Source organism: Schistocerca cancellata, chromosome 10 (genome assembly GCF_023864275.1).
Source record: "Schistocerca cancellata isolate TAMUIC-IGC-003103 chromosome 10, iqSchCanc2.1, whole genome shotgun sequence".
Taxonomy (NCBI): Eukaryota; Metazoa; Arthropoda; class Insecta; order Orthoptera; family Acrididae; genus Schistocerca; species Schistocerca cancellata.
The window spans coordinates 157,497,747-157,512,024 of record NC_064635.1 but is presented as its reverse complement, the minus strand read 5'-3'; the positions used below and the strand labels follow the sequence as shown (position 1 = coordinate 157,512,024).

General features: G+C 45.2%; 1 protein-coding gene across 1 annotated transcript in view; it reads right to left on the bottom strand.

Annotated features, from left to right (window-relative positions):
- The window catches only part of LOC126106210 (uncharacterized), an 89,057-nt gene that overhangs the window by 39,643 nt on the left and 35,136 nt on the right, over positions 1-14,278 (bottom strand). The window contains exons 2-3 of the mRNA XM_049912441.1: positions 12,523-12,573; positions 7,088-8,081 (exon numbers count right to left, since the gene is read on the bottom strand). Coding sequence (XP_049768398.1) covers positions 7,088-8,081; positions 12,523-12,572 — 1,044 coding nt within the window. The 5' untranslated portion in view covers position 12,573. The remainder of the gene's footprint in view (positions 1-7,087; positions 8,082-12,522; positions 12,574-14,278) is intronic.

Sequence of the window (14,278 nt, the reverse complement as noted above, 5' to 3'; positions counted from 1 at the left end):
TGCTAATTGACTCGGATACGACGCGACGTATCCAAGTTCTTTCTTGGCAGTTATTTCGGATCGCACCTACCCTGCAGAACCCTTACAAGCTTTACAGACTTTTCCTGACCGCCCTCCGTATGAGTCAAAACATTATGACCATTGCCCACAGCGAGACTGAACGCCGAATGATCACGCTGCAGTCATATGACAGGGTGAGCAAAGTATACTAGTGCAACAGAGACCAATGGGGAACTGTCATATCGACGATACAAACGGCAGTTGAGGTAATCCACCGATGTAAGCGACTCTTACAAATAGCATGTTACTATGGCCCAGCATCTGGGAACGCGTATCTCGGAAATAGCGAAACTTGGTAGGCTGTTCGTAACTACATCTATGAAAAATGGTTAAACCATTGTGGAACCACAAGCAGGCGCCAAGCTGACTGACCTCCACGCCTCGTCACAGAACGTGGAGGGCAAAGGCTTGACCACCCAGGACAGAAATGATGACAGAGTACAAGGCTGGTGCAGGCACAAGTGTTTGCAAGCTCACCATTCAGCCACGTTTTTGCACACGGAGCTTCACAGCAAAGGACCCCTATGTGTTATCTGCATCTACACTACTGGCAATTAAAATTGCTACACCAAGAAGAAATGCAGACGATAAACGGTTATTCATTGGAAAAATACATTACACTAGAACTGGCATGTGACTACATTTTCACGCAATTTGGGTGCATAGGCCTTGAGAAATCAGTACCCAGAACAACTACCTCTGGCCGTAATAACGGCCTTGATACGCATAAGCATTGAGTCAAACAGAGCTTGGATGGCGTGTACAGGTACAGCTGCCCATGCAGCGTCAACACGATACCACAGTTCATCGAGAGTAGTGACTGGCTTATTGTGACGAGCCAGTTGCTCGCCCACCATTAACCAGACGTTTTCAATTGATGAGAGATCTGGAGAATGTGCTGGCCAGGGCAGCAGTCGAACATTTTCTGTATCCAGAAAGGTCCGTATAGGATCTGCAACATGCAGTCGTGCGTTGTCCTGCTGAAATGTGGGGTTTCGAAGAGATCGAATGAAGAGTAGAGCCACGGGTCGTAACACATCTTAAATGTAACGTCCAATGTTCAAAGTGCCGTCAATACGAACAAAAGGTGACCGAGACGTGTAACCCATGGCACCCCATACCCTCACGCCGGGTGATACGCCAGTATGGCGATGACGAATACACGCTTCCAATGTGCGTTCACCGCGATGTCGCCAAACACGGATGCGACCATCATGATGCTGTAAACAGAACCTGGATTCATCCGAAAAAATGGCGTTTTGCCATTCGTGCACCTAGGTTCGTCGTTCAGTACACTATCTCAGGCGCTCCTGTCTGTGATGCAGCGTCAAGGGTAACCGCAGCCTTGGTCTCCGACCTGATAGTCCATGAAGCTGCAAACGTCGTCAAACTGTTCGTGTAGATGGTTGTTGTCTTGACTCAGGGATCGAGACGTGGCTGCACGATCCGTTACAACCATGCGGATAAGATGCCTGTCACATCGACTGCTAGTGATAGGAGGCCGTTGGGATCCAGCACGGCGTTCCGTATTGCCCTCCTGAAACCACCGATTCCATATTCTGCTAACAGTCATTGGATCTCGACCAACGCGAGCAGCAATGTCGCGATACGATAAACCGCAATCGAGATCGGCTACAATCCGACCTTTGTCAAAGTCGGAAACGTGACGGTACGCATTTCTCCTCCATACACGAGGCATCACAACAACGTTTCACCAGGCAACACCGGTCAACAGCTGTTTGTGTAAGAGAAATCGGTTGGAAACTTTCCTCATGTTAGCACGTTATAGGTGTCGCCACCGGCGCCAATCTTTTGTGAATGCTCTGAAAAGCTAATCATTTGCATATCACAGCATCTTTTTCCTGTCGGTTAAATTTCGCTTCTGTGGTGTAGCAATTTTAATGGCCAGTAGTGTATATCTACATGATACTCCACAATCCGCCATAATGCGTGGCAGAGGGTACCCCATACCACTACTAATCACTTTCCTTCCTGCTTCACTCGCAAACAAAGGGAGGGAAAAACGACTGTATATGTTTCCGTATCAGCCCTAATTACTCGCATCTCATCTTCGTGGTTCTTACACGCAACGTGTGCTGGAGGTGGGAGAATCGTTCTCCAGTTAGCTTCAAATGCCGGTTCTCTATTCTCAATAGTGTTCCTCATAAAGAATGTCCTTCCTTCCAGGGATTCCCATTGGAGTTCCCGAAGAACCTCCGTACATTTGCATGTTGTTCGAATCTATCAGTCACAAATCTTGCAACTTACCTCTGAAAATATCTGATGTCTTCCTTTAGTCCAACCTGGTACAGATGCCGAACGCTCGAGGTCATCATGATGATTCAACGACATCATCAGTTATGATTCAGTGGTCACAGGATCATTGAGACTTGACCGTGGATAAGTCGAAACGTATCTCCTGGTCAAATGAATCTTGTTCCTCACTACACACAATCGGTGGTCATATCCAGAGTTGCCGTCATTCGAGCGAATGCCTGTGCGAAACATTCGCTGTGTCATGCTAGGACTCTGGTAGTGGCAGTATTGTGCTATGATGGAGGTTCCTCTGGACTTCCAGGGGACCTCTGGTGGTAATCCAAACCACTATGGGACCTGTGGACTAGTTACTATTGTGGCCCACCTGGATTCCTTCGTGCTACATGTCCTCCCCGAGGGCTGTGACATCTCCAGCAGAATATCAGTTCCTGTCACAAGGACAGAATTCTGCTGCAGTGGTAATACGAGCATGTTAGTTAACTCATGTAGATGTTTTGGCCACAAAATGCACCTGTTCTGAAGTAAATCGATGGGACACATACGGGACGCTATGGGGTGCCAATGTATATACATCAAAAAAGTTTTGCATCTCCTCGGTTCAGAGAGTTCCTGAACCTATACAGAAAATTGGAATAGAGATCAACATAAACATCATTGCCGCTCTTTTTATTGTTCATGAAAACCACACACTGAATGTTGTACCACGATACAGCGATACCTTCAGAGGTGGTGGTCCAGATTGCTGTACACACCGGTACCTCTAATACCCAATAGCACGCCCTCTTGCATTGATGCACGCCTGTATTCGTTGTGGCGTACTATCCACAAGTTCATCAAAGCACTTTTGGTCCAGATTGTCCCACTCCTCATCGGCGATTCGGTGTAGATCCCTCAGAGTGGTTGGTGGGTCACGTCATCCATAAACAGCCCTTTTCAATCTTTCCCAGGCATGTTCGATAGGGTTCATGTCTGGAGAACATGCTGGCCACTCTAGTTAAGCGATGTCGCTATCCGGAAGGAAGTCATTCACAAGATGTGCACGATGGAGGCGCGAATTGTTGCCCATGAAGACGAGTGCCTCGCCAATATGCTGCCGATATGGTTGCAATATCGGTCAGAGGATGTCATTCACGTATCGTACAGCCGATATGGCACCTTCCATGACCACCAGCGGCGTACGTCGGCACCACATAATGCGACCCCAAAACAGCAGGGAACGCCCACCTTGCTGCACTCGCTGGGCAGTGTATCTAAGGCGTTCAGCCTGACCGTGTTGCCTCCAAACACGTCTCCAACGATTGTCTGGTTGAAGGCATATGCAACAGTCATCAGTAAAGAGAACTTGATGCCAATACTGAGCGGTCCATTCGGCATGTTGTTGGGCCCATCTGTACCGCAAAGATGGACCACGCCATGGACGTCGGGAGTGAAGTTGCGCATCATGCAGCGTATTGCGCACAGTTTAAGTCGTAACACGGCGTCCTGTTGCTGCACAACAATCATTATTCAACATGATGGCGTTGCTGTCAGGGTTCCTCCGAGCCATAAGCCGTAAGTAGCGGTCATCCACTGCAGTAGTAGCCCTTGGGAGGCTTGAACTACGCATGTAATCAACAGTTCCTGTCTCTCTGTATCTACTCCATGTCCGAGCAAAATCGCTTTGGTGCACTGCGAGATGCATGGACACTTCCCTTGTTGAGAGCCCTTCCTGGCACAAAGTAACAATACGGACGCGATCGAATCGCGGTAATGATCGTCTAGGCATGGTTGAACTACAGTCAACACGAGCCATGTACCTCCTTCCTGGTGGAATGGTTGGAACTGATCGGCTGTCGGACCCCCTCCGTCTAATAGGTGCTGCAGATGCATGGTTGTTTACATCTTTGGGCCGGTTTAGTGATATCTCTGAACAGTCATAGGAACTGTGTCTGTGATACAATATCCACAGTCAACGTCTATCTTCTGGAGTTCTGGGAACTTGGGTGATGCAAAACGTTTTTTGGTATATGAGGGAGAGAGACACACATACACACTCATAAGTCATGCTCAGCCTACAGGCGTCACTGGATGCGGATATGGAGGGGCTTGTGGTCAAAGCAACTTATCTTGATGAATTTCTCCATTTACAGCCCATATCTTTGCTAGGATGATCCCCTGTTACCAAGTCACGCGCTCGCAACACCACTAGGTGGCATCCTATGTCATGTGGTCAGCACACCGCTCTCCTGGCTGTATGTCAGTTTCCAAGACTGAAGCCACAACTTTTCTATCAACTAGCACCTCAGCTTGCCTTACCAGGGCTGAGTGCACCCCGTTTGCCAACAGTGCATGGCAAACCGGATGGTCAGCCATCTAAGCTTCTTCCAAACTGTTGGATTGGAAGCAGAGGACCTGCACCTTGGCTGGCCCATTCCATGGATTTGACGCCTGTAGACTTTATTCTGTGGGGAAAGCTGAAAGATGTAATCTACAAAGGACATAGCAACTACACCCGATGATATGCAATGATGTATTACTACAAGTCTGCTGAAATGCTGGTATGTGTGCAGACGTTTTTTCATACCAGACTGGAAGCAGTATTGCCACTGATATTGTCGTTTTGAACACAACCTTTGATGGTCAATTGTCTCAATACTGGTCATAATCCGCATAACTAGTGTATAAACTTGTGTCGTTTAGTGTGTGCTACCATAGGTATCGTACAACTGTTGGTATAGGGACTTCGCAAAATACGATATCTCATAAAAGATTCTCACTAAAATCCTGCAACAAACACCACTGACATTCTGATTTACACTACTTTTAGTTTGTTAATGTCAATAGGCACTGTTCCATTCAAAACGTATATGTTCGCACAAAAAATGTACTTTCTAAGTAACATTAAAACAGGTTTACTGGCTAACAATACAAGCCCCTGACTAGCAATACATTCTGTGAAAGCCACACATAAATAGCACTTTCCAGTTCCGCAATATTTGTGGTGCAAATTTTAGGTGATACATCCTGTATACAGGGTGTTACAAAAAGGTACGGCCAAACTTTCGGGAAACATTCCTCACACACAAAGAAAGAAAATATGTTTTGTGGACATGTGTCCGGAAACGCTTACTTTCCATGTTAGAGCTCATTTTATTACTTCTCTTCAAATCACATTAATCATGGATGGAAACAGACAGCAACAGAACGTACCGGGGTGACTTCAAAAACTTTGTTACAGGAAACGTTCAAAATGTCCTCCTTTAGCGAGGATACATGCATCCACCCTCCGTCGCATGGAATCCCTGATGCGCTGATGCAGCCCTGGAGAATGGTGTATTGTATCACAGCCATCCACAATACAAGCACCAAGAGTCTCTACATTTGGTACCGGGGTTGCGTAGACAAGAGCTTTCAAATGCCCCCATAAATGAAAGTCAAGAGGGTTGAGGTCAGGAGAGCGTGGAGGCCATGGAATTGGTCCGCCTCTACCAATCCATCGGTCACCGAATCTGTTGTTGAGAAGCGTACGAACACTTTGACTGAAATGTGCAGGAGCTCCATCGTGCATGAACCACATGTTGTGTCGTACTTGTAAAGGCACATGTTCTAGCAGCACAGGTAGAGTATCCCGTATGAAATCATGATAACGTGCTCCATTGAGCGTAGGTGGAAGAACATGGGGCCCAATCAAGACATCACCAAACGTTCACAGAAAATCTGTGTTGATGAAGTGATTGCACAATTGCGTGCGGATTCTCGTCAGCCCACACATGTTGAGTGTGAAAATTTACAATTTGATCACGTTGGAATGAAGCCTCATCCGTAAAGAGAACATTTGCACTGAAATGAGGATTGACACATTGTTGGATGAACCATTCGCAGAAGTGTACCTGTGGAGGCCAATCAGCTGCTGATAGTGCCTGCACACGCTGTACGTGGTACGGAAACAACTGGTTCTCCCGTAGCACTCTCCATACAGTGACGTGGTCAGCGTTACCTTGTACAGCAGCAACTTCTCTGACGCTGACATTAGAGTTATCGTCAACTGCACGAAAAATTGCCTCGTGCTTTGCAGGTGTCCTCGTCGTTCTAGGTCTTCCCTAGTCCCGGGTCATAGGCTGGAATATTCCGTGCTCCCTAAGACGCCGATCTATTGCTTCGAACGTCTTCCTGTCGGGACACCTTCGTTCTGGAAATCTGTCTCGATACAAACGTACCGCGCCACGGCTATTGCCCCGTGCTAATCCATATATCAAATGGGCATCTGCCAGCTCCGCATTTGTAAACATTGCACTGACTGCAAAACCACGTTCTTGATGCACGCTAACCTGTTGATGCTACGTACTGATGTGCTTGATGCTAGTACTGTAGAGCAATGAGTCGCATGTCAACACAAGCACCGAAGTGAACATTACCTTCCTTCAATTGGGCCAACTGGCGGAGAAACGAGGAAGTACAGTACATACTGACGAAACTAAAATGAGCTCTAACATGGGAATTAAGCGGTTCCGGACACATGTCCACATAACATCTTTCCTTTATTTGTGTGTGAGGACTGTTTCCTGAAAGTTTGGCCGTACCTTTTTGTAACACCCTGTATATGTATTTCATGTGATAAAGTATTAGTTGATTACCATCTCACACTATGTTCAATCTTTTTGATGATGACCAAAAGTGGCTGACTGGCTAGCAAAATATATTTTCTTTGATTGCATCAAATCTCAAGTTAAAATAACAATTTCTTACTAGCTTCCATCACTCTGAAACTTACCAGCCATCGGCAGTACGGTCCCCAACAGCGGAGAATCCGGTGTCGCAGCACTCTGAATCGGTCCACAGCCACCATGATGTGCGTTTCATTAGCCAGTGCCTGGTGAATCTTCGTAGCAGAGAGAGCCGCCATTTGCCTTTCTGGAGGACTCAACCACGCTGGGTTACACGACTCCACGTAGCTCCGCACATTTTCCACATTGCAGTACTCGAGTCTGGTGGTCACTGCTCTGCACTCGGTCACCTCCTTCCTGACGTATTCGTCCACGAGTGCCTGCCATGTGCTCCAAGCACTCGTCAAACACGCACTTTGGTTGTTCATCCAGTCCCTGATGCTCTTGCACAAGCTGTCACACAAGGTTTCGCATAGGTCACCGGCGCCCAGCAATTCTTCCAGCTCCCTGCAAATGTCGCCTACAATGTTATTAGAACTGCTCTGCTGGCACAGCAGGTAGAAATTCTCCACAAAGCTGATGTCCTCATGGACTGCCTTCCAAACCTGTTCGTTGTTCGGTTTGAGCTTGTACAGGTGGCCACCAGCCTCTAGCAGCTCCAGACCTGGGAAGGTGCCCTCATACTGGCGCTCAAGTATGTCGAGGCTACTGTCGTCCAGACAGGCGTTCGTCAACAAGGCGAATGTGACTCTGTTCGTATCCAGTGTCTCGCTAATTTCTCTGTAGGAGGTGGAGTACATGCTGAGCCCGAAGTCGCATTTCGTGGCCTCTGACAGCCACGCGCCACTGTGTACGGTCATGGCCGTCGGGGAGGTCTTGTGCTTTAGCTGGACGAGCAGGGTGTTCACCTCATTTTGTCCCTCAGGTCGCCATACCAACACCACGTCATCGAACTTCCCGGCATCGTCATTGTTGGCACACAACTGGAAGTGTAGCCCATATCGCAGGCAGCGGAGGTAGACCAGGGCCAGCATGCGCTCCTCGTACCGGTCCCCCTCTCCTGTAGAGTGTGATCCTTTATTGTATTCCAGAGCAGCAGACCTACAACAAGAAATATGATAAAGATGATGATGATGATGATAGTGATTATGAAGATGGTTTTCGTGTGCTCAAGGGCGAGGGTAAAACACCCTTGCTGTATATGAATGTATGCATATACGAGGGTAATCCCAAAAGTAAGGCCTCTTATTTTTTCATAAGTAAGTAGACCTGTTTATTTCTACAATGGTTTACGTCAGTTTACAGCTTGGACATTTAGCTATTTTGCGAGCTAATCAGCATTACTGTCGATGCATTTGTGTAGACACCGTAACTATTCTGTTTCTACGGGTTATTACGTTATTATTGGGAATGTAAATACTTATTGCTTGTGAAGTTAACGTGAGAAGATTAGGGTCGCCACCGACTCTAACCATACAACTAATCGAAGGTTTGGTCGAGTCGGAAAATAAATTAATTTGATCACAGACCAAAAACTCACAAAAATGCATACGTTGTGATGTCGCTCATGGGGGATACGATGTAATTAATAGTATTGCCCATGCACTGTTCACGACAATCAAACATTTAAAAAAAAATAGTACATGAATGAACACTATGCAGAAGATCAGCTCGCAGCAACACACCTGAAAATAAGACTTAATCTAAAGCATTTGTTAAAAAATACAAGGGGAGACTAATCACTGGACCTGTGCGTAAGGAAACGCGTTGGGTGTGCTATCGGGAAAGCTACGAGGTGAGTGGCTTAGGTGCAAAAAAGTAATCTCGGAACACAAGAGAAAATTGTAGATAAAATCATTATTCCAAAGATAAGGATGTGAGGCATGTACACAATTCCTGATAATATTAATTCCTAAAACATTAAAGAAAAGCGTCGATACGTTCACCGCTATAATCTACAACTACAATCATTGGTGTGAATCATTCATACAACTGCTGTTGCCCGGTAACTGATCGCAATAACTCGTGAAACGGTACACGTTTCGCAGTACACCCGCGTGCCCACGTGGTTTGTGGAGACGCAATTTCTAGGTATCGTGGCCAAGCTGCAACAATATCACATCATAAAATCATGAACAGTTAACGTTCTTTAAAACAAACATGATACCGGACAGTTAGTGATGACGGTAGCCCAACAAAACTTGAATGTTGAACCACGTGGTCGGCTCCCCACGGACGAAAGATACATAAAGCAAGGAAAATTTGCGATAAGGCAAAGCTATTAATATTTAGAAAAATGAAAGCTTATACAGGCACAGCTGAAGGCAAACAGACATTCATACAGAAGCGAGTGCTCACTTCTTCTCGACACCTTTGTGTGGCGCTCTTCCGGTGGATCCACGTCTGCTATAGAAATTTACTAAAAGAAAAATCTGCCAAAGTTTTACATTCCTTGCTGCGACAAGGCAAAGCAATCTTTCAGAGTTGAAAAGCGAGACCAAAAGCTAACATCTCTCCTCTCTCCAAGTAACAACGCGCCACGCGGTCAGTCTAACCCACCCTTCTTCGACTGGAGCACAGCTGTGGACGCTTCCCGTACCGGCGGCAGACCGCCTTCCGCTTCTTCTCCAGCCTCTTCCACGCTTCACGTGGCCCGGAAAACCCAAAGATGCCACTTCCTCCGCCAACCTAACGCAGGTGGATTTCTCACAAGTAGCGAAAACCTGTTTGCCTACTTGACCACTACGAGAGTTGGCTATTCTGTACAACTGCTGCTGAATCTGTACGACTATCGCAGACTTCCTGCAGCAGACTACGCCACCGTCTAGCAACGTGACACACAACCACATTCATTCTATCACACCACTATGATAATTATGAGAAAAGAGAAACAAGGAAGGAAAGAGAAATACCAGTGAAAATGGGCTACCGGACAAACGAAAGGTGGCTACAGGACCCTTTCAACACTGTAGCAGTTTTTGTTTTCCCATGTCATATCTGCTCGCCGCCGTGCTGCTCAGAAAGTTATGAACCTTTTCTTTCACCTCGTCGTCGGAGCTCAATCTCTGGGACCACAGTTAACGCTGACAGGTACTGTGAGACTCTGAAAAATCTCAAACGGGCAATTCAGAACCAGAGAAGAGGAATGTTGGGCAAGGGCGTACACATTCTCCATGACAACACTCGCCCACACATCGCTCGCCAAACCGTTGCTCTCCTGCAACAGTTTCAGTGGAACATAATCACCCACTCTGTAGTCCTGACTTGGCGCCAGTGAATATCACCTGTTCCCTAGGTCAAATGAACATTTGGCCGGAAAGCGATGCAGCTCCGACGACGAGGTGAAAGAAGAGGTTCATAACTTTCTGAACAGCATGGCGGCGAGCTGGTATGACATGGGCATACAAAAACTGCCACAGCATCTACAAAAATGCATCGACAGAAGTGGTGATTATGTCGAATAACTAAATGTTCAAGCTGTAAAATGATGCAAAACATTGTAGTAACAAACAGGTCTATGTACGTATAAAAAATAGGAGACTTTACTTTTGGGATTACCCTCGTAGCACAAAGGAACATGAAACAGTATAGTTTCCAGATTTATCATAACAGTATAAAATTTACAATGGTACCATTTTCCTAGATAGGAACCCTGCTTGTCAGTGCAATCGGTCGATCATTGCACAAGTTTAACGATACCATTAGAAAATTAGAAACAAGTTTTTCATTTCAGCAGCAAATGATGTACGAACCACTCACTTGCTCCACCTCTCCCTTCACTGGAGGTAACTGGATGGCCTCTTAAATCACGGCTGCTATCTAGTCTGCAACCTAATGGCCAGCGCCATCACAATTTAAAATTAAATATTGATGATGGCTCTGAGCACTATGGGACTCAACATCTTAGGTCATAAGTCCCCTAGAACTTAGAACTACTTAAACCTAACTAACCTAAGGACATCACACACACCCATGCCCGAGGCAGGATTCGAACCTGCGACCGTAGCAGTCCCGCGGTTCCGGACTGCAGCGCCAGAACCGCTAGACCACCGCGGCCGGCAATTAAATATTATGTTGTGTCATCTCCATTACAGTCGTGCAAGACGGAGACGTAAATGGCTTGTTTGGCTGAATCACCTGATGGACAGCTGCGATGAGTTGAGGCAACATTCATCTCTCAGACTTCGATCTCTATCACATCAAACTCGCAGTAGGATCCATAGTAACGCGTGGCGCTTGTGTTGGCAAGACCGCAACAGTTTTAAAAGAATGGTTAACGGAATTTTGGCTGTTTCATATCAGTTCGATTCCACGAAAAGACAATTTTTACCGCACCTCACTTCATCCAAGTCAGCACCAATAAGACATCAAACATTGTTTTCCTAATTCTGGACACACTCTAAGAACATCATTTATGATCACAAATAACAATTGCAAAATGGCAGTTTCAAATTTGAAACTGAACATAAAATGGCTTTGAATCCTCTTCTTAGAAGACAAGTTTCAACGTTTTGGGATTGTTAATTATTGAAAGTGATGTTTGAGGGCAACTGAATCAGGAAGATACTATGAATAACTTCCGGAGCTGCGTCATAGTCGCGAATTAAAACAGTGATCCAGGAAATGTAGAGTAAATTTCTTTTACATTTATTTTCGTCAATGATCACAAGACTTTTGCCCAGAAATGATCACATTCATACCTTCAACGAAACATTGGAAATGAAGTACAACTAACAGATTACATCTTAAAATAATAAAATTTTCCATAATGAAAAATTATTACTTTCATACATGTGGAAACAAGCGCTTAAAATATGACGAGGCATACCTATTTTCTCACATATACTACTATGAAAAAGCCGTAAAATGTTCACAAAATCAGCTTAGCTTGTCACACATTTAAAATACGGTGTAAACCAAGCCACAGTTCCGACGGAGTCATGCTACCAATAGCGCTGCTGTTCATAACACACTGCAGTACAGAAACACAACATATGTTTGTCCCATAAGCTCGTTAGCTGTCGCTTCTGTAAGTCTACAAAGTCTATAAAATTGTACAGAATGCAATAAGTAAATAGTGCAACAGGTAAAGTCTACAGCAGACTTGCCAAGTGTGTAACTTATTAAAGTGATAAAATGTAATAATTAAAACATGAATAAAGGTAAATTTAAAATTGTTGAAAAGTAAATGGTTAATTGATAATATGCGATTCACAAACGATCTCATTGTCATTTTAGAAACTTGTCTGGTGATTAGAAACTGTACACTGCAACCTCACCTTATTGGCCAAATGTTTACTATGGAGATTTCTTCCGCTACCAGTGTTTGAATTGGCTCTCTCTGAGCCAAGTGCCACAGCACAACAGCGCCGTACCAGCATTGACCACAGGGGTATGTATACAATTAGTGAAACTAGCATCCTCTTACCTTGTAGGCAATTCACTCGTGTTGGTGTATCAAGACTGCCTGGCAATATCAATCAGCTGCTGTAGGTACAACAAACCTTTTGCAAATTCCGTAAAGAGTAAACAGAATACTCACCCTTCATGACCAGATGCCATTGCAGTTACTATGTCCTGTAGCGTAGGCATTCTGGAAAATAAAAAGAGGAATATGGAAACAGAAATGGCAAGCTGTATTAATTGCATCATGATTTTTTTCTTTTATTAAGAACTATAGCCCCATAGCAATCATATGTTCTCACACTCTCTCACAAGCATGCATGTGCACACACGCAATATACGAGGGTGAGTCAAATGAAAGCCTTAAATAATTTTTAAATATTATTTATTGTGCAGAAGTGGTACAGAGCTGTATCACTTTTCAACTCAATCTCCCCCACGCCCAATGCAAGTCCTCCAGCGCTTACAAAGTGCATAAACTCCTTTAGAAAAAAATTCTTTTGGTAGTCCACGCAACCATTCATGCACCACGTGGCGTACATCTTCATCAGAACGGAACTTCTTTCCTCCCATTGCGTCTTTGAGTGGTTCAAACATATGGAAATCTCTTGGGGCATGGTCTGGTGAGTATGTTGGATGAGAAAGACACTCAAAATGCAGGTCTGTGATTATTGCAACTGTTGTACGGGCAGTGTGGGGCCTTGCATTGTCATGTTGTAAAAGGACACCTGGTGACAGCAATCCACGTCGCTTTGATCTGATTGCAGGCCGCAGATGATTTTTTAGGAGATCTTTGTATGATGCACTGATGACAGTGGTTCCTCTAGGCATGTAATGCTCCAAAATGACGCCTTTTTCGTCCCAAAAGAAAGTCAGCATAACCTTCCCTGCTGATGGTTCTGTTCGAAACTTCTTTGGTTTTGGTGATGAGGAATGGCGCCATTCCTTGCTCGCTCCCTTCGTTTCCGGTTGGTGTAAGTGAACCCAAGTTTCGTCCCCAGTAACGGTTCTTGCAAGGAAGCCATCACCTTCTCGTTCAAGGCGCCGAAAATGTTCTTCACAAGCATCAACACGTCGTTCTCTCATTTCTGGAGTCAGCTGCCGTGGCATCCATCCTGCAGACACTTTGTGAAACTGGAGCACATCTTACACAATCCTACTCCATTCGTAGACTTGCTGCAGTGACAAACCTGCATCATCGTTCTGAACCTTCATTCGTCGATGAATTTCAATAGGTTTCACACCTTCACTACGCAAAAACCGAATAACAGAACGCTGTTCTTTCCTGGTGCAAGTCGCAAGTGGGGCGGCCATCTTTATACTGATACTGCGGCGGTAGGTGTGCATCTGCACTATGATGCCACCTACAGGCCATTTTGCACGCCTGTTTGTAGCAAGTTTACCAACTTACAAGGATAACGGTGCGAAATTTCGATTTGTTATTACAAATTTAATGTTTTCATTTTACTCACCCTCGTGTATATATATATTCTTTCTCATTTCGTATATTTTCAAACAGAAACTGTCTAAACAACAATGTGCTGTCCTGTTTTCGTCCTCCCAGTCAGTTTTCAGAGGAAGTGGGAAAGTTCAGTATGTAATCTGAATTTGCAAATAGCAAAAAACAAGGCTCAAGATTAGAGAGGGAGGGAGGGGATATACATAGAGGAAGTGATGCACAGGGAGAGAGGAAGAGAAGAATAGAGAGAGAGAGGAGGGAGAAGGAGATGATCCACGTGAGGAGAACGAAGAGATGTACAGAGAGAATGGAGAAGGAGACTGGTACATACATCTAATTCCCATACATATTTAGCAATTGCAAAGCATTGGCAAGACCATTAAAACAACATGATAACAGTGCAAATGTCGACGGGGTGTGCTGTGCGCCATGTTTG